This window comes from Nematolebias whitei, chromosome 7 (assembly GCF_014905685.2).
Source record: "Nematolebias whitei isolate Nwh7 chromosome 7, NemWhi1, whole genome shotgun sequence".
In the NCBI taxonomy this organism is placed as follows: Eukaryota; Metazoa; Chordata; class Actinopteri; order Cyprinodontiformes; family Rivulidae; genus Nematolebias; species Nematolebias whitei.
In genome coordinates, this window is record NC_056504.1 from 22,613,823 (window position 1) to 22,635,332 (window position 21,510).

The 21,510-nt window shown below is 43.8% G+C and overlaps 1 protein-coding gene across 2 annotated transcripts in view; it reads right to left on the reverse strand.

The window, feature by feature from the left end:
* Positions 1-21,510, reverse strand: part of bin2b (bridging integrator 2b) — a 46,918-nt gene that overhangs the window by 953 nt on the left and 24,455 nt on the right. The window contains exons 10-11 of one of the 2 annotated variants that reach the window (XM_037678684.1): positions 14,843-15,485; positions 1,982-2,077 (exon numbers count right to left, since the gene is read on the reverse strand). In XM_037678684.1, coding sequence (XP_037534612.1) covers positions 1,982-2,077; positions 14,843-15,485 — 739 coding nt within the window. Of the gene's footprint in view, positions 1-1,981; positions 2,078-14,842; positions 15,489-21,510 lie in introns of both variants that reach the window. The other variant, XM_037678683.1, reaches the window with a different exon arrangement.

A 21,510-nucleotide genomic window follows, 5' to 3' on the forward strand; every position in this document is an offset into this window, starting at 1 on the left:
AACGATGGTTTGAGAGAGGAGTAAAGGAGGCCATCTTTGTGAAAAGAAATCGTCCATCATTAAACAGGGGTGGAGGCCTACGTGTTCAACTGTCCCCCTCTTACAATGCTGTGATTGCTAGTATCACTCAGCCCTCTGTGAATAGTAAACAGCCATCAGTGTGCTAATGATCCATTGTTAGGCTGATGGTCCTTCTTGAGCATGTGATCAGCTGGTTTTGGCTGTCAGCAGCAAACTGGTTGATCCACTCTGAGAAGGTGCTATTTAAGAGACTGAGCTGAAAATAGCACCTCAGACTGAGGAAGTCTCTTGGATGAGAGACGAAACATTTCTATATTTTTTTGCTTTGTTTTGTTTTTTGTTTTTTTTGAATGTCCAGAGAACCAGATTGAACTTTTTTGGGTTCTCAATGATGTCGACTGGAACTTGCCGGCATGAAGAATTCGATCTTGGAGAAAGTTGATCCAGCACGGACAGGGTGGAATGTCCATAAATCTGTCTGTGTTGATTCACCATTGAGTGTACCAGCAGAACTTGAAGGCGTCAGAAAACAGAGTCTGGCAGCTCAAACTATTTGTTTATCTGAATTTGGCCTCCCTACTGGCTTTGGACAGGCCAACTTATCTAAAAGTGCTCTTGAAGGATACGTAAACTAGAAGCTTCTTGGGGGGGGGGGGGGGGGGGGGACAAGACGCTACCATCTTATCAGAACTTGGGAACTTTCTGGAGTGTTTATGGATAACTCATCGCCCTTGTTGACCGCTATGCATGTACAATGTGCTCATATACAATGAGGTCATTGTATGTTCGCAGTTTAAGTTGAGGTCTTTTTTTTCCATCTTTCACACTGTGCCCCGGCCAGGACATGGTGTCAGACATGTTTTGTTTTGGCTTCCTCCATCCTCGTGTTCTTTTTTTCTCATCTGCCTGCATGTTGTATGTAACAGGTCTCTCTTGTAAAAGAGTCTTTGAGGCTCAATGGGAATTAACCTGTATAAATAAAAAGGTACTACAGCAACGGCAACAATAATAATATCTCACCATGGGATTCGCCTATTCTGCTTCCCCTCACACCAGAGGAGGTAGCGAATCAGAGACTCGGTCCTGCGGCTTCGGGAATATAATCTCGAGGTAAGATCCACACCAGGTGTACTCGACGTGGCCCAGGCTGGAACATGCCCACCTAGCATGTGAAGTTTCCAGCTTATACCTGGACTGTTCTTGCTTCACCAAGAAGAGCCTCCAAAGATGGCTAGCATGCCAAACTAGCCTCTCTGGCAGGGACACACATCTGTCAAAGAGTGGGATGCTGCCTGGCAATGACAAGTGGGACAAAAGTGTGGATGCTGAACTGGGTGCGACAGCCACCTGGGGCTCCCAGCTGGACTTAGCCACAGCGCCCTAACATGCTGAAAACACAAACTGAACGACGAGGCAATACCCAAGTTCCTCATGTCCTAAGGCAACTATGATGATAAAATCTTCATCCCAAGCGCTCAGGCTGCAAATTCTGGCACTTTGTCGGTCCCCCGTGATGGGGAGGAAAGAGGGACAGCATATGAGGAAAATGCAGAGGGTGTGTGTCCCATAGAGAGACATCTTAATCATGCTACTCTGTGAACTGTGTTACACAATTAATCTAAGGTTATGCTCTGCAGGTTGGATGGGAGGTAAAGGAAAAAATAAACATTTTGGAAGGATCTAGATGAAACAAGTATAATGTTAAATGAAAATCAAAAGCACCAAAATTTGACTACAGATCGTCACTGGACATGAAATATTCAGATAGCCAAGACAGACTGTCCAGACAGATACCTTTTTGATTAGTCTCTTTAGAATGATTTGTTCAATTAGCTTTGTAGAGATCTAGTAGAGCACTGTATGAATGGGTAAATGAGGACACAGATTGTGTTGTAAAGCGCTTTGAGTATCTTGATCAAATAGAAAGACACTATACAAGTACAGTCCATTTACCATTTACCTTTTCTGTGTAAGCGAGCACCAGAATGATGTCCCCCTGTTCAAACTGCAGCTGCTGACCGTCTTCAGATGATTCATGCCTCTCTAGTGCCACGCCCTAGAATAAAGCAAAACGCATACCATTACTTATTGGCTTCAGATTTTACTAAATTTTGAATAGATCAATTAAAAAATATAAAAATAATCTTTTTATACAAATGTGAATTATTTGCAACCCAATAAAAATCCATGAAAATCCATTTTACACAACATTTACTGTAATTCAATTCAAAAATACTTTATTAATCCCAAAGGGAAATCAAGTGTTGTTGCTCATCATACTAGTTTCATTCAAGAGTTGTTATAGATGCTGATAGCTGTGAGCAGGAAGGATCTCCTGCAGCAAATCCAAAGAATCTGGCCATATCATCAGTCCACCTGGATCCGGCTTGCCGTCAGATCTGGCGGGCCTCTCAGTCCTCCTGGGTAACAGGACTGTCCAAATGCCGGGCAGAATTCCTCCCTGAGCAATGGTCACTCCTCCCAGCAGTCTGCAGAGCTCCTCGTTGTCATGGACAGACAGCTGAAGGTGCCGGGGGATGATCCCAGTCCTCCCGTTGTCAGGAGCCCAGTTTCCCATCCGCTCAAGGATCTCGGCGGTCAGGTATTCGAGCACCGTCGCCAGATTGATGGGAATTCGCCAACGGCGCCTCATTTTCAACTCATTTGGGATTTGGGGTTGTAGTTGAGATATTATTGGGCGTTTGAGATGTTAAACAGCTGCTCCAGGTTGTTAAAAAACACCTTGTTGCCATGGTTACACAGGATAAATGCCGAAAAAGTAAAAAGGTTTCAGTAAAAATCCTTCCAGTTGCACAGCATCTGATACCAGAGTAAATAATCATAATTCCCGGTGTATAAGCCACTACTTTTTTTCCCCTCGCACTTTGTACTTCACATTTTATATGCAAGAGCAGCTAATTTGTGTGTGTGTGTGTGGTCATAATCTTCATATTTTACATTTGATTTTGAAAGACTTCCTGCTTCTCTCGGCAGCTTCCTGCCACTGACTAACATTTTCCTAAGACAGACCTGGGCTGCTGCTCACGGAGCTGCCCTGCACCCACCGCTCTTGGGAGCAGGCTTTTGGGACAGAATGAATGCCCTCAGGCAACCATATATACCAAACCACTTGCTCAGGGTTTCAAATTCCCTACCAGAACTCCACCCACTCTGTCATGTGACCAGAAGTCTAACCTGAATGACGAATGAGGTATACTCTCTCAAGCACCATCCCCTAAGATAGACATGCATCAATTTCTTCAGATCGTTCTCGTATCGTTCCTGTATTTCACGCCTCATGCACAGACTTGCTCATTTGTTCAGTGATAATGGAAAATGCACAGAGAATTTCTTACGATGCAGCTTTCAAGTTAAAAGCGATCGATCTGGCTGTTGAAGGAGGAAACAGCACTGCTAGTAAGCTTTGCATCAATACGTCGATGGTCAGGCATTGGAGACGCAAAGCAGTCAAGTCTGGTACATGTTTTAATAAAAGTTTAAAAAAAAATTGTGTGACATCTTTCTGTCTACATTTTTTTTTTCTCACTAGCTCTCTAATGAGGCGCACACACTTATCCCCGCTCCCTGTTCTCCTCCTGCCTTTTTGCTCTCTGTGTATAGGAGCAGCTCCTATTTTTACACATTTTCCAAAAAGAAAACACCGTTTTGGATCGGACCAACTGGACTTTCGACGTAAATTACAAATTGTTTTCAACTAAAGGACCAGGGTCCTGGAGAGAATCCTCATCTGCTCGAACGAGACGCATACAGCTGGATAAATCTCTGGGGGTGATGAGTCTACCTCTGCTGTCGATCAAGGACGCCAAAATTGCATATAATTGGATTTATGATAACAGGTTTCCCATTTTTGGAATAATTTGGATCCTGGTTTATCAACATACAAAGAAGACAGTCACAGCTAATTTGGACGCCGTCAGGCTGCTGTCTATGTGAAGGTTGGTTTGTGCTTTGAGAACTTGAAATCAGCTGATTTACGAGCGAAGCCGTAAATTGGAAGCGATTTGAATCACAGGCCGCCTGCGGCTTTGGGACTCATCAGCATGAAAACAACCTTAAAGAGGTTCATAAGCACGGACCAGCAGAATGCACCCTAATCTGGCCATTTTGGACCTTGGAAGTTATCAGTACAGACCCAAGGCTAACAGAAAAATAGTTTGCCTGAATAAATCAACAATTGTGGTTATCTGAATTGAACTCCCAGCTGGCCTCGAAACAGGCCAACTTATCAATTTCTCCTGGGGAATGTGTAAACTAAAGAAAAGTTTCGTCTAAAGCACCCCCCCCCCCCCCCCTTCTGTGAAGGCTCATCAGAACTGTTCCGGCTGACCATCATCTTATCAAGACTAGGGCTTTAACAGACTACTCGAGTAATCGAAACATCGATTCCTAGCACATCTTATAGAGTTCTTAAATTTCATGTCGAATATTCGTAGTGACGTCATTACGTGGCCGTTACGTCATTGCGTCACATGATCCGCACCAGGCGCGGGCTACAAAATTAATTCCTCCAAGCAGAAGGATGGAGCGGAGCAGGCCCAGTCTTGACAAACTGGTAGAAATACATCAATAGTATGGAAATATTACACTAAAGATTAATCTTCTGGTTCAACTACTGTAGGAAACAGAAAATGAATCAACTTCCTGACTGGAGCTCGTTGCGAACCGGTATTACACAAAATTCTGTGACCACCGTATATTTTGACCGAAGGGGGCGGTGTTGCATGCACTGTTGCACGTCACAGAATATGGTGCAACACCAGGTCCAATCGACCGAACCAGAACCAGCATCCTTGTTTGTTTCACAAACAGAAAGCAAAAATATTAATCTCTAAACCTATAAAAACCTATAAACATGTTAATCTCATAACATGTTAAAACTAAACCTAATGTGCACCACTGCGGGCGGTGGTGTGGGGTGGTCGTCCACCCCACTGTTTTTAGTTTCGTTTTCGACATGCCGCACGTTTCTCTCACTTTTGCAGCTTAATAATAACTAATAGTTTTGTTTTTCCTGTGACTTATTTGCAGCATGATAAATGGTAGGAGCATAATATATGCCCTTAATGTTTTGTTTGTCTTTTTTTTTTGGTGAATAATAAATGAATAAAACTGCAAAAAATGTCATTTATTAATTTATGCATTTTGAGATGCTATGATGTCATCAAGTACTCGAGTTCTACTCGAGTTTTATTATGTTAATGTCTAGTTTTAAAATTATGTAGTCGTTCAACCCCTAATCAGGACAATGGACTATCTGTTAGTGCTTCATGGACCACCTCGTTGTAAATGCATTTGTAACGTGTTCATAAATGTGCTTGGCTGGTAGAGTTTTTCTGACGTCTTAAATCATGTCTTGTTAGGACAAGGTGTGAAGAGATCTTTTTTGTAATGCCACTACCCCTCCTCATGGCTTTGTCCCTTTTTCTGTCAAAAAAAAAAAAAAAATTAGTATTCTGAAAAGAATAAGAAGGCCGCGCTTTATAGCATCAGCTTTGTGCACTCCGTCCATTTTTCGGACGGCTGTACGTAAATATTCTCGTATCTCGGTGCAATGATAAAGCTTATTCCGATTCTAATTCTAAATGGTAAATGGACTGTACTTATATAGCGCCTTTCTATCTTATTTCAAGATACTCAAAGCGCTTTACACTACAATCTGTGTCCTCATTTACCCATTCATCCAACACTCTACTAGATCTCTACAAAGCTAATTTAACAAATCATTCTAAAGAGACTAATCAGTGCTTTAGATCACATTCATACACTGATGCGACACACAGAGGCAATGAGGGGTTCAGTGTCTTGCCCAAGGACACTTCGACATGCGACTGCTGGTGGATTCGATCCTCCAACTCTTGCATTGGAGGACGACTGCTCTAACCAATCAGCCATAGCAGCCCCTTAAATGTGCTTTTAAATACCAGGACCTTATTTTAAACTCGCATCCGAACACGGTGTGGAGAACAACAATGGAGAACAATAGGAGGGGTTCTTCCCCCTCCCCTTTCTGTCATGAGAGCTCAGCGGTGGAGAAGTGAAGTCTGATTTATTTTTAAAGCTGTCTGCCAGTCAAGACTGATACAAATTTAAATAAAAGTTAAAACAAATCTGTGGACGGTAAACGTGTTTAAATACCAGTATCTCATTTAAAACTTAAACGGACGCATAAAACGCAGCACAGACAACAAACGAGAGGGAGGGAGGGGCTGTTCCCCTTCCTCCTCATTTGAGCTCTGCCGAGTAGAATTCATGTCAAATTTATTTAGAAAGTACATTTAAAAACAGCAGCTGTTACCTAAAGTGTTTAACAATAAAAATCAATGGTATTAATTTAATGAATATTTACTGTATTTTACCGGTACTATTTGGCTTCCGGTCACATGACCTTGCCAAGACTTCTGGGTAATATTTACTGGAACATAATTTTTAAATAATTTCGGTTATGTAGGGGTTTGGTACCATTTTGTCCTGTGATTGTGCTTAGATACATAGTGTGTTCATTCTGTAGTTTGAACGGTTTTCACAATTAGACAGCGAAGCATCATGAAGACTGACGATCATGCAGTCTGAACGTAGGTTCAAAGCAAAGCAAGCTAGTCTATGCCATCCAGTGGCTGATTCTTGTACTACAACAAGAACCTGTTAGAGCTGGCTGGGCACAGATCCTGATGATGAATGCTGGATGCCTGTGACTTAATAATTGGAGCATCTTATTTATGTACAAAATTATGATTAATCTTATATTTAGTATGTGCGGCTTAGAGACAACTTGGTGCCTGTGTGTTGGGGTTCACTCCGGTGAATGAGAGGGTGGCCTCCCTCTGCCTACGTGTGGGGGGACGGGTTTGAACCCGATGGTGGACACCGTCGGTGAGGGATGCTGTCAGGCTGTCAGGCTGAAGAAGGAGTCCTATCGGGCCTTTTTGGCCTGTGGGACCCCGGAAGCAGCTGATGGGTACCGGCAGTCCAAGCGACATGCGGCTCGGGTGGTCGCTGAGGCGAAAACTCGGGCATGGGAGGAGTTCGGAGAGGCCATGGAGAATGACTTCCGCACGGCTTCAAGGCAATTCTGGTCCACCATCCGGCATTTCGGGGGGGAAAGCGGTACGCCACCAACACTGTTTATAGTGGGAGTGGTGTGCTGCTGACCTCAACTCGGGATGTTGTGGGTCGTTGGGCGGAATACTTTGAAGACCTCCTCAATCCTACCGGCACGTCTTCCACTGAGGAAGCGGAGCCTGGGGACTCTGGGTCGGGCCATCCAATCTTTGGTGCTGAGGTCACCAAGGTGGTTATAAAACTCCTCGGTGGCAGGGCCCCAGGGGTGGATGAGATTCGCCCGGAGTTCCTTAAGGCTCTGGATGTTGTAGGGTTGCGTTTGCTTATGCGACTCTGCAATATTGCGTGGACATCGGGGGAAGTTCACCTGGATTGGCAGACCGGGGTGGCGGTCCCCCTATTCAAAAAGGGGGACCGTAGAGTGTGTTCCAACTACAGGGGAATCACGCTCTTAAGCCTCCCTGGTAAGGTCTATTCAGGGGTTCTGGAGAGAAGGGTCCGTCGGATAGTCAAACCTCGGATTCAGGAGGAGCAGTGCGGTTTTCGTCCTGGCCGTGGAACACTGGACCAGCTCTACACTCTCAGCAGTGTCCTGGAGGGTGCGTGGGAGTGTGCCCAACTGTTCTACATGTGCTTTGTGGACTTGGAGAAGGCGTTCGACCGCGTCCCTCGGGGAACCCTGTGGGGGATACTCTGGGAGTATGGGGTACCGGGCCCTTTGATACGGGCTGTTATGTCCCTGTATGACCGTGTCAGAGCCTGATCCGCATCGCCGGCAGTAAGTCAGGCTTGTTTCCAGTGAGAGTTGGACTCCGCCAAGGTTGTCCTTTGTCACCGATTCTGTTCATAACTTTTATGGACAGAATTTCTAGGCACAGCCAAGGTGTTGAGGGGATCCGTTTTGGTGGTCTTAGGATTGTGTCTGCTTTTTACAGATGATGTGGTCTTATTGGCTTCATCAGATCGTGATCTACAGCTTTCGCTGGAGCGGTTCGCAGCCGAATGCGACACGGCCGGGATGAAGATCAGTTCCTCCAAATCCGAGGCCATGGTCTTGAGCCAGAAAAGGGTAGAGTGCCCTCTCTGGGTCAGGGAGGAGGTCCTACCCCAAGTGGAGGAGTTTAAGTATCTTGGGGTCTTGTTCACGAATGAGGGAAAAATGGAACATGAGATCGATAGGTGGATAAGTGCATCGTCTGCAGTGAAGCAGGCACTATACAGGTCTGTCGTGGTGAAGAGAGAGCCGAGTCAAAAGGCGAAGCTCTCAATTTACCGATCGATCTACGTTCCTACACTCATCGACACTTCCGGTAAGATGGCGCCTGTGTACATGGCCTGCAATCTACCTCTGACAATAATGTTTGGATTATTTCTGCTTTTTTCGTTTTTTGTCTGGGATATCAACTCGCTGCTTGGGTATGACCGACAACAGCTCCTCAATCTTTGATTGTCTGTATCTGCTGTCGCTGATTCGGACCATTTTGATCGTGACTCGGGACCCCCCCCCCCCCTCTTCCACCTCTTCTGGCAGACGTGCCTGCTTGTTTACGCTGGGCCCCAAGCCTGCCTTCTCGGAGATATCGATCCAGACGCCGGGGAAAACGTGCCAGCCGGCTGGTAAAACTCAAAGCTCTGCGTGGTCAACGTTTCCACAGCCAGCTTCCTACGTGCCTGGACCAGGGAAAATATGGGTGTTGTCTACCGGCCCGGCGCTTGGACCGTCCTGGAGGCGCTGTTTTTGAAAATCTGCAACCGTTGGCGCGTACCACCCCCACTATGGCTGGTTCTGTGTCGGACCAGATCAGGACGTGCCTCATCAACACAAGGTCTGTTGCCAACAAGACTTTTATTCTAAATGACTTTTTTAAAGACGAGGGACTAGATTTTCTTTTTCTCACGGAATCTTGGTTGCCTTTGGGTGATTCAAGCGCCTTGGTGGAACTTTTACCTCCTGACTGTCTGTGTTTTAATGCCCCGTGGCCATCAGGTCGGCGGGGTGGTGGAATATTAACTGTATTTAAATCAAACTTTTCCTGTAAACAGTTGTCCACCCTCATGCCCTGCTCCAGTTTTGAGCTGAGTGCTTTTGAACTCGGACATTCTCCTCCCGTTCTGTGCGCGATTGTTTATCGCCCCCCTTGTTCCAAGGACTTCATAAGTGAATTCTCTGATTTTCTGGCTTACATCACACCAAGATATGATCACTTTATTATCGTTGGTGACTTTAATATTCACGTCTGTTGTCAGGAGAAGCCGTTAGTGAAGGACTTCCTTGATTTGTTGGACTCATTTAATTCAACTCAACATGTAAATGGTCCCACCCAACAACATGGTCACACTCTGGATCTCATTTTAACACGTGATGTCTCTGTTTGTAATTTGGTAATCGGTGACAACGTTCTCTCAGACCACATGCCTGTCTTGTTTGATATCATCCCGCCTTGTCCTACTGTCAAGTCATGTGATTCTGCACGTACTTCACGCGCCATTAACCGTTTCACTGCTGCATGTTTTACTGAAGCTTTTAGCTCTGAGAGGATTGATCAGCTCTCAGTGTCTCTCTCCACCGAGGAGCTAACCTCTCAGCTTAACTCTGTTTGCTTAAATATTCTGGACCGTGTTGCTCCCGTTAAAACCAGGAAAACAAAACTTTTATCAGAACCATGGCTTAATGACGTCACTCAAGCCGTTAGACAGCAGTGTAGGAGAGCAGAACGCAAGTGGAGGAAAGACAGGCTGCAGGTTTCTTTTCAAATCCTAAAGGAGAGTTGGCGTCATTATCAGAAGGCAGTTAAAGCCGCCAAATCGAAGTTCTTTTCTGCGATAATTGCCTCAAACTCCCACAACCCCCGAGCCCTTTTTTCCACCCTGAACTCAGTTCTACACCTCAGTAAACCTTCACCTCTAGAAGCTTCAACTGAGCTGTGTGAAAACTTCCTCCATTTCTTTTCTGAAAAAGTTGCAAACACCCGGGCACTCATTTCTCCACCTGCTCATGATCCGTCCATCCCATCTCATTGTGTTGCTGTTCTTGACCACTTCGAGCCCATCTCTCTGTCTTCCCTGGAGCAGGTCATGTGCGGCATGAAGCCATCTGGCTCCCCTTTTGACGTTGTCCCCCCTCGACTCCTTAAGGAGCTTCTTCCTGTTCTGGGCCCTCCTGTTCTTGGCATTGTTAACAGCAGCTTAGCCTCAGGTGTGGTGCCAATAACTTTTAAACATGCTGCCGTCCAACCTCTCCTGAAAAAACCTAGCCTTGACCCCTCAGTCATGTCCAACTTCCGGCCTGTCTCCAGACTCCCATTTGTCACTAAACTGCTGGAAAAAATAGTGGAGTCCCAGCTGAAATGCTTTCTAGAGGATAATGCCATCTTAGAGCTATTCCAGTCTGGCTTTAAACCTCTCCACAGCACTGAAACTGCTCTACTCAAGGTTTTTAACGACATTCTCCTATTCACAGACGCTGGTGATTCTGTGCTCCTTCTCTTACTGGACCTCACATCTGCCTTTGATACAATCGACCACGAGATCCTCATTGCGAGGTTAGAGCAGTGGGTGGGCATCACTGGGTCAGCCCTCGAATGGTTTAGATCTTACCTCGCTGACAGGTCCTTTTGTGTCTCCATCAAAGATTTTAGTTCAGCCTCGGCAGCGCTTAAATGGGGGGTACCGCAAGGGTCCATCCTTGGTCCTCTTATTTTCTTTATACCTGCTGCCACTAGGTGCTATTTTCAGGAAACATAACATACCTTTTCATTTCTACGCCGACGACTGGCAAATCTACTTCCCCCCTCAGACTCAACGGTACTCGCTCTATTCAACCGTTACTGGACTGCCTGGCTGACATCAGAGATTGGATGGCTTTAAATTTCTTGAGTTTCAACGAGAAGAAATCTGAAGTTATGCTCTTTCCTCCCAATGACACAATCACCAACCACTGCATCGACCTATCCGTTCTGTCACCGTTAGTGAAACAAAGAGTCACTAATCTAGGAGTGATACATGACCCTTCTCTGAAACTCAACAATCATGTAAATATGATTGTTAAATCCTACTTTTTCCAGCTGAGGCGACTGTCTAAGCTGAAGCCCATATTGTCCAAAAATAACCTGGAGACAGTAATTCATGCATTCATTACATCCAGGCTCGACTATTCCAACTCACTCCTTTTTGGTATCAGTCAGACCTCCATAGCTAGACTCCAACTGGTCCAAAATGCAGCAGCCCGGTTTTTGACCAGCACAAGCAAAAGAGAGCACATTACACCTGTTTTGGCCTCCCTACACTGGCTTCCGGTTCACCTTCGAATCAAATTCAAAATACACTTGTATGTCTATAAATCTATGTCTATAAATCACTAAACAGCTCTGCCCCCTCCTATCTTACTGATCTGCTCCAGCCGTATGTCCCACCACGTTCTCTCAGATCAGCAGACCAGTTGCTCCTAACAGTCCCAGGAACCCGTCTCAAGCGCAGAGGTGACAGGGCCTTCTCTGTAGCAGGCCCAAGACTTTGGAATGAGTTACCTCTGCTCGTTAGACAGGCCCCCTCCCTCACAGTTTTTAAATCTCGCTTAAAAACACACTTTTATTCCCTGGCTTTCTGCACTGTGTGATCTGTGCTGAGTCTGTGTGCATCACACTGTGTTGGTCATGTTGCAGTTGTTGTTGTTATCCATTATTGTTTTTGTTGGTTTCTACTTTTTGGTGTCCTGTTATGTAATCTGTTGCTATGTGCTTGTTCTGTTTGTCCCTGTACAGCACTTTGGTGTGCTTTGTCACCGTTTAAAGTGCTTTATAAATAAATTGGTATGGATGGTATGGTATGGTATGGTATCTATGGTCACGAGCTTTGGGTTGTGACCGAAAGAATGAGATCTCGGATACAAGCGGCCGAAATGAGTTTTCTCCACAGGGTGTTTGGGCTCTCCCTTAGAGATAGGGTGAGAAGCTTGATCATCCGGGAGGGACTCAGTAGAGCCGCTGCTTCTCCACGTCAAGAGGAGCCAGTTGAGGTGGCTCGGGCATCTGTTTAGGATGCCTCCTGAACGCCTCCCTGGTGAGGTGTTTCAGACACGTCTCACCGGAAGGAGGCCCAGAGGAAGACCCAGGACATGCTGGAGGGACTATGTTTCTCGGCTGGCCTGGGAATGCCTTGGGATTCCCCCGGAAGACCTGGTCCAAGTGGCTGGGGAGAGGGAAGTCTGGGCCTCCCTACTTAGGCTGCTACCCCCACAACCCAACCCCAGATAAGCGGAAGAAAATGGATGGACAGATGGATGGATGGGCTTAGAGACAGGTGAGTTCTATAGCCTTAGAATTACGATATACAGGTCCTTCTCAAAAAATTAGCATATTGTGAAAAAGGTCATTATTTTCCATAATGTAATGATAAAAATGAAACTTTCATATATTTCACATTCATTGCACACCAACTGAAATATTTCAGGTCTTTAATTGTTTTAATACTGATGATTATGGCATACAGCTCATGAAAACCCAAAATGCCTGTCCCAAAAAATTAGCATATTTCATCCCACCAATGAAAGACAAGTGTTTTTAATACAAAAAACGCCAACCTTCAAATAATCATGTTCAGTTATGCACTCAATACTTGGTCAGGAATCCTTTTGCATGAATGACTGCTTCAATGCGGCGTGGCATGGAGGCAATCAGCCTGTGGCACTGCTGAGGTGTTATGGAGGCCCAGGATGCTTCGATAGCAGCCTTAAGCTCATCCAGAGTGTTGGGTCTTGTGTCTCTCAACTTTCTCTTCACAATATCCCACAGGTTCTCTATGGGATTCAGGTCAGGAGAGTTGGCAGGCCAATTGAGCTCAGTAATACCATGGTCAGTAAACCATTTACCAGTGGTTTTGGCACTGTGAGCAGGTGCCAGGTCGTGCTGAAAAATGAAATCTTCAACTCCATAAAGCTTTTCAGCAGATGGAAGCATGAAGTGCTCCAAAATCTCCTGATAGCTAGTTGCATTGACCCTGCCTTGATAAATCACAGTGGACCAAAACCAGCAGATGACATGACACCCCAGTGACTGTGGAAACTTGACAATGGACCTCAAGCAATGTGAATTCTGTGTCTCCTCTCTTCCTCCAGACTCTGAGACCTTGATTTCCAAAGGAAATGCAAAATTTACTGTAATCAGAGTACATAACTTTGGACCACTCAGCAGCAGTCCCAGGCGAGATGCTTCTGACGCAGTCTCTTGTTCAAGAGTGGCTTGACCTGGGGAATGCGGCACCTGTAGCCCATTTCCTGCACACGCCTGTGCACGGTGGCTCTGGATGTTTCTACTCCAGACTCAGTCCACTGCTTCCGCAGGTCCCCCAAGGTCTGGAATCGGCCCTTCTCCACAATCCTTCTCAGGGTTCGGTCACCTCTTCTCGTTGTGCAGCGTTTTCTTCCACACTTTTCTCTTCCCACAGACTTCCCACTGAGGTGCCTTGATACAGCACTCTGGGAACAGCCTATTTGTTCAGCAATTTCTTTCTGTGTCTTACCCTCTTGCTTGAGGGTGTCAATGATGGCCTTCTGGACAGCAGTCAGGTCGGCAGTCTTACCCATTATTGCGGTTTTGAGTAATGAACAAGGCTGGGAGTTTTTAAAAGCCTCAGGAATCTTTTGCAGGTGTTCAGAGTTACGTCGTTAGTTCAGATGGTTAGGTTAATAGCTTTTTAGAGAACATTTTCATGATATGCTAATTTTTTGGGACAGGCATTTTGGGTTTTCATGAGCTGTATGCCATAATCATCAGTATTAAAACAATTAAAGACCTGAAATATTTCAGTTGGTGTGCAATGAATGTGAAATATATGAAAGTTTCATTTTTATCAATACATTATGGAAAATAATGACCTTTATCACAATATGCTAATTTTTTTAGAAGGACCTGTACACATACATCATAAGCAAATTTATGAGTAGTAATACATTAAGCAGCTCAGCAAGTACATCATGTTTCTTCCAATTAATGCAAATCAGAAAAAAAAGTGGGGGGGGGGGGGTCTAGGAAAATTAAACTTGAACTCTTTGATCTGACAAATCTTTCACAAAACACCTACAGAGTGGACATATATGACTTCAGGCTGTTTTTATGACATTTCTGTAAAGCCAAGGTGGGGGTCCAAGCAGCCCACCCTGATGCTCCTATTGTGGCACAAAGATGTAGTAACAGAGCCGTATCAGAAGACGTGAAAGGCAAGCTAGCTTTGCAGTTCAATGAAGTGATTAGATATGGTTGCCTGGTCTCAGGATTAAACAACAAATAGGGAGGACACAGAGGAAGACGTCCGTCTCACATTTAATGTGTTGCGCTTCATGTCGACAGCAGAGTTCTGCTACACGCCTCTTCCCTAGAAGCTTGCTTCATTTCTAAAAGCTCAGCTCTCTGCATGACACAACTAGCTTCAACAGTGAGTTACAAATCAGAAGCAGCATGAAGACAGACTGAACTGTGTGACCACGTTGCACAACTGTTTTGTTAAAGAGTCTTCTGAAGCAAAATGAAACAAGCCCCAATGTTCAGTAATCCAGGAAGATGAATCAAGAATTCAATCAATCAACAAGGTTGAGTCAGGTCCTCTGGCCAGATTCTTCTTTAGTCTTCTTCTGATTGAAAAAGACTATTGGATACAAGACTAAACGTTTCAGAGAAGAATTCATCCAGAGGACCTGACTCAAAACAAATCGTCTCTTTCCTACTGTAAACACTTCAATATTGCATACCTTGTAAAGAAAGCCAGGTGGATTATGGGAACTGACACCATCTCTAGACTCCCATGTCTCCAGGTTGACAGAGTTCGTCTCCATCTCCTCAGCAGGTAACAGGGGTAGTTCATCTGTGAAGCGGAAGGAGAGCCGAGGGGCAGGGACTGGAGCAGGTTTGGTCTTGACCTCCATGGATGGTGGATCATCCACAGTGCCCTCATCAAGACCCTGCATGGCAGAATCAGGGAGACTGGTCAGTTCTTGGCTCGCTGCATCAGATTTTGTTGCTCCCACTCCAGAGTCATCAGATTGGTTTGCTGCTAGCTCTGCGTCGGCCTCCTCTGGAAACAGACTTTGGGTGCTCCGGTCACCGTCCTCATGGTCACTGCACACCGACTGCCTCTGGGGTGTGTTGCTGCCGTTCAGGCTCAGATCAGAGTCTGAGGAGCCGACGCATTCAGATGGACCACACATCTCTTCTGATGTGCAGTTTTCTTCAGCGATGCTCCGAGTCCGTTGGGCAGGGGGAGAGGGAGGAGCAGCATCTTTGTTGTTTTGGGTGGAGGAATGGATAGAGACATGATCAGCTGGGAAAGCTGTGTTGCAGGGGACGGGGTTAGAAATAACCAGGGACCTCCTCTTTTTTGGCTTGCATAATGTGCTGCTTGGAAAGGCAAAATAGTTTAGTCCATTATTGTTACAACATGAATAAATACTGGAGCGATAAACATCATAGAAAACGCATCTAGGCACAAACCAATACAGTATTTGGCTGAAGATCTGAAATGATCAGAAACAAGAGACTTCTCAGCTGATACTCTGCCTTTAGTATAAACCGTCCATTTATGGTTCAACTAGTATTCTATATAAAAATAATAAAAAAATAAAATAAAAAAAAAACACTCTGCCGCCTTTCAAATCAGAGTTTTACATTATTTTGAGCTGACAAAACCTTGAAAAAAATATATATTATGCACTCATGCAATATTACAGGTAGAGCCCAACCGATATATTGGTATGGCCAATAGATGTTAGGGGACCTATCGTATCAGTGATAATTGTCCCATTATGCCCCGATAAACACTTCCAATTTTCACCCCCTAAAATGCTGGAACCAGCTGTAATTGTACAATACATCCAGGCGAGGGCGCATGAAGACTACTTTCAAGTCATGGCCATTCACTTAAGTTTCTCTTTTACATTCATCACAGCCGAAGCCGGGAGCAATACTGTGTAGCGCATTTTGCTGAACAGAGCATGGTAAGTTTATTTTAACTAATCTGTAAAATCAAACAAATCAGTAATAAATTCTCTTCAATCCTGCAACACGCATGTCATTAGCTACGTTCCTCTTAAGTTAGCAAGCTAACAGTGTTCAAGTGCATGATCTTCAACGCCATTAGCACTGTTGTCAGTAGTTATCGCAACAGTCCTGTCAGACTGAGCTTCCAGTTTCTGATGACATCCAGTGTTAGTAATTTATCTTTGTAGTCCTCAATGAAATGCATTGTTAATCTGAAATCCTTATTTTCTACAAAGAAAAATAAACTCTGCTGTGGTCAACACTGATTAGGCCTTCACCATACAGGACTGACTAGGGCTGAGTACCGAACAGAGGTTCTTAAATGGCACCGACCGAACTGCACCGGTCGGTGTATGGATTGAAACGTCACTCTTTTTTCGGTGTCAAGTTTCGGTATTGGCTGTAAGGCGTCACGTGGTTTCAGCATGCAGGCAGGTAAAACGCAGACATATAGCAAACAGACTATGTGTTTAAGCCCAGAGATGTATAGAGCTGTCGCACCTAATCTATGTATAATGTATGTCTATTGTGCTGGTGACTAGGGCTTTAACAGACTACTCGAGTAATCGACAGGTCGATTCCTAGAACATCTATCGAGTTTTTTTTATTTCACGTCGAGTATTCGCAGTGACGTCATAATGTTGCAGTGATGTCATTGCATCACGTGTCACGTGATCCGCACTGGGCTACTAGTAGAAGCTACCAAATGGATTCCTCCCAGCAGATGGACTGAGCAGAGCAGGTCCAGTCTTGGCAAACAGGTAGAAATGCATAAATAGTCTGGAAATATTTCACTGAAGATGAATCTTCTGGTTCAACTACCGTAAGGAAACAGAAGATGAATCAACTTTCTGACTGTTTGGAGCTCGTTGTGAACCGGTGTTGCACCATATTCTGTGACCACCGTACATTATGATCATAGGGGGCGGTGTTGCGTGCACTGTTGCAGGTCACAGAATATGATGCAACACCGGGTCCAATGACCGAACCAGAACCAGCTTCCTCTGACCTTGTTTCACAAACTAAAAGCAAAAAATAATTTCTAAACCTATAAAAAAAAAAAATAAAAAAATAAAAACTATAAACATATTTATGTCTAAAACTAAACTTAATGCGCAGCACAGCTGGCGGTGGTACAGGGTGGTCGCCCGCCCCGTTGTTTTAAGTTTTGTTTTTGACGTGCTACACGTTTCTTCACTTTTGCAGCTTAATAATAAAAACTAATAGTTTTGGTTTTCCTGTGACTTATTTGCAGTATGATAAATGGTAGGAGCATAATATTCTCTCCCAATGTTTTGTTGGTCTTTTTTTTGTTAATAAATTACGGTTTTTTGCGGTTTTATTTTTTAAATTTATTTATTTTTTCATCTTGAGATCCTATGAAGTCATCAACTACTCGAGTTCTACTCGAGTTTTATTATGTTAATGTTGAGTTTAAAAATTATGTAGTCATTCAACCCTGTAGTGAACTAAGCCTCAGGTCAAATTGAGGGCCTTCCTGGGACAAGAACTGTATTTCATTGATTTGAGTCCAGAAACACAAGATTAAGTTCATCCAAAGACTTCCTAAGTGTCCTGCACTGATCAATTGAAAGAACACTCTCTTTTCTATCATCATTACTATTTTACAAATGTTTTGATAATCAAAGTGTGTTTAGTTCAAACCATTTTCAAATGTTGAAGTGAACTACTCATTTTGAATCAACTGTGAAACAGTATTAGTGATTTTTAATCCTCATTCAAAGTAGAAATCAAGTGAGAATGTGTTACAGAGTAATGATTCATCTTCTTGATCTTCTGTCTGAAATGAGCAAGTTGTGATGTTGGTCAAAGGTCAAGTTTCGGTCAACTGTAAGTTTACTGGAAAGAAATGTCATGTTTAACTTTTATAGAAAGATATTAGAGAATTGACTCCACGAAGTCTGGGTCCTTCAAAAACATTTTCTGTCTGTTCTTAAACAAACTTAATCTTTTTCCTTGACTTTTAATAACTTCTTACATCACTAAAACACACCCCTGTTCGGTCAATCGACCAATCAGGAAGTTCTCAAAATGAACCGGAAGTGACCTCTTTAAAAGGTGCAACACTTCCTAGTTCAAAGAGAACGCTGGGAGAACGCTGAGAGAATGCTGTGAGTTGGTTCCGAGAGCAGCAGAGTTCAGAATGCTGGAATTCAGAATGCTGGAGAAAAAGCAACTAGGCTGAACGGGAGAAGTTCAGAGGAACTATGAAATGTCTGTTCTGGGATGATCTCACGACTCCGAACGGTTCCTTACTATCCTTACGGAGACGCTGGAGAGCGTTTGAAGGCAACTCTACACCGAAGTCGGAATTATCCTCTGCCAAGGTAAAAGAGTCGATCTTCAACCGCAAAGTGTACCGTTGGTTAAGCTGGGTCCAGAAGGAGCGTGTTGTTCTGGTTATAACAGACAAATTCCCTTTCCCATCTCTCTCAAGATAAACTTCATTTTCCATCTTTAAACTCTTCTATTTTGCTAGTAATTAATCCAGATATTTTCAGAAATGTCTGTTGTAAAGCTTGAACCCAGATACCATGGCATATGGTCTCTGAAAGCTTGCTAATTAATTATGTTGTGTTGAAATCAATTTGCCAAATTAATGTAAATGTTTGATGTTAAACTTTGATTCTGTTAATAAATGACCGCATTCATTTGATGGGTCAAAGAAAATTAACGTCTCACGTTACATTTATTAAATTCAATGCACGATATTATTCAGTCCAGAAAAATGAATGAATCCGTTTAATTTATGGATAATATATCACAGATATATGTTCCTTTACAACCCCTACTGGTGACGCCCACAGACGGGGTTCACGTGTGCAGCGCGTGTTGCTTCGACAACACACGAGCAGAAAGTTTCTCCATGTTTCTCTGCAAGAAGACAGACGGACAGCAGCCTCCCCCCTCCTCCTCCTCTCAGCGTTAGTCTCTGTGTGTGTTAAATGGAAACATTCCACGGCTGGACTAATCTTCATCAAAGAACTCCTGAGGACGGCTCTGTGTCCGTGTGTCAGCTGGTAAGTTTATGTTTGTTGACGTTACTGCAGCTTACCACGTACACTGCGGTGAATTAAACTAGAATCCATAAGCTAACTTTAAGATATTAGTGTGTAAATTTATTTTATCTACGCAACTAGCTAAACTCAGAAGCTAACTAAAGATTGACAGTGACATAAATTTTAGCTTGTAAAACTGCTCATCCATCCAGTCAGCTGCTTAAACAGTTCACCTAAAGTTCACTGTTTATCTTCTCCTTACAGGAGTGTCTGACCCAGATATGAGGACAGAGACAGACAAAAGAAAAGTGAGGTGGGGGCCACAGGACAATCAGAATTTGTTGTTAAAAGTTTTCTGTCTTTTCTACAGTGGAGCTGCACGATGGAGGTAAATTAAGCTATAAAAGGATATTGTTGACCAGTTAAGATTTTCTCTCTCAGCCTAGATAATGTTTTTTGAGCAATAATAACACAACCATGTTATTGTTAATGTTTTGTGTTCTCATGTCAATTAGGGAGATGATCAGAGCCCTAAACCCCAGAGAACTGCAGAGAAGATTCAGGAAGAGACACAGGTACAGAAGTCTGCATCAACCCTAACCTCAGTGAATCCAGTGACCTGCTGGTGGGATGTGAGGGACAATATGTCAGTGCCATCAAACTTGACAACCAGGTATCTGTGTGTGCAACAATCATCTACAGCTTCAGAATGAACATTTTCTACTGCTGGAGACACCATCAGCCAGGAGCAGGCTTGTTTGTGTCCAGAGAAAGCAGACATGATGATTTTTCTGATGAAAAACTGAAGTGAAAATGTCTTCAGTGTGTAGCAGTGAACATTAGACACCGACATGTCACCGTTGTTTTCAACTGTTCTTTTGAACTGGAAATTGTTTATTTTAATGTAAGAAAACTACTTGGAATAGAGATACCAAAGTTAAAAAAATAAAATTTGCAATATGTACTGTAATGTGCAACATAATTTTATTCTTGTTAGAATTAATATTAATTACAAAATTGGTACAGAAAAGAGAACTGTCCAGGAACCGACACCGAAGTGAAGGTACCGACACCGGTACTGATAGATTTTTTTAGAAAGGTACCCAGCCCTAGGACTGACTGACAATGAACAGTGAACGCAGGTTAGGAAGATTGTTTTTATGACCAGTGAACCACTTGTAAACGTACTATGGGACTACATATTGGATCTGATTAGCTTAGCTTCATGATTGCCAACAGCTGTGCTAAATAAACCAGCCCTGCTCCACTCACTGTTTTTTTAGATTCTTGAAGATGGACAAAGCTCAAAAATTTGCAGCAGCTATTTTATCAGTTTTCGGCAATAGAGCCAAAATGTCCATATCGGTCTGGCTCCAATTACAGGCACCTTTTTGTTGCCTCCCGGTTGTCTTTACAGTGTTTTTATACAGAGATACCTTTATTATTGTCATTAAACCATTCTGTGTGTTTCATGGTTCAAAAATCACCATCTGTCACCATCATCTGTCTCCCTAACTCATCAACAACATCACTATTCCAATAACAACACATTCAGTGTAGGACAACACTCCAGTAGTCAATTACATGCCAGGGAGACAGAAAAGTGGGTGAAGAATTTATCTGACAGACAGCTCACCCAGCCAGAGACAGAGATTCTTGCCAGGGGACTGAACTTTGCGGTTGCACCAAGTAGAATTCCTCTGGTGGAGATGATCACAGCCACAGAATCAGCCATCCGCAAAAACAAAATTAAAGAGGCTGAAGCAGAACAGCTCAGAATCAAAGTTTCAGCCTGCCTCAGCAATGCCAAACCACCACCTTCCAACATCAGTAGAGAGGAGAGGGACGCACTCACCACTCTTAGCAAGGACAAAAACATCATCATTCTCCCAGCAGACAAAGGAAGGTGCACAGTGATTTTGAACCAGAAAGACTATCATGAGAAAGTTATGACACTCCTTAGTGACGTAAACACTTATGAACCTCTGAAAAGAGATCCAGGAAGTGGTTACAAGAAGAAGTTAATAGATTGCCTGAAAATTTTGGAGCAGGACAAGGCTATTGACCGTTTTCTGTACCACAGACTGTACCCAGGGGAGGCCACACCTAGTCTGTATGGTTTACCTAAAATCCACAAACAAGGTGTACCTTTAAGACCAATCGTTAGCATGATTAACTCTGTCACTTACAATGTTTCCAAATATCTGGCGTCTGTACTCATCCCTTTAGTTGGCAGCTCAGAACACCACATACAGAACACCATGGACTTTGTGGATAAGGTGAGGGATGTCATCATGGAGACTGATGAAACAATGGTCTCTTTTGATGTCACATCACTCTTTACGTGCATTCCTGTTGATGAT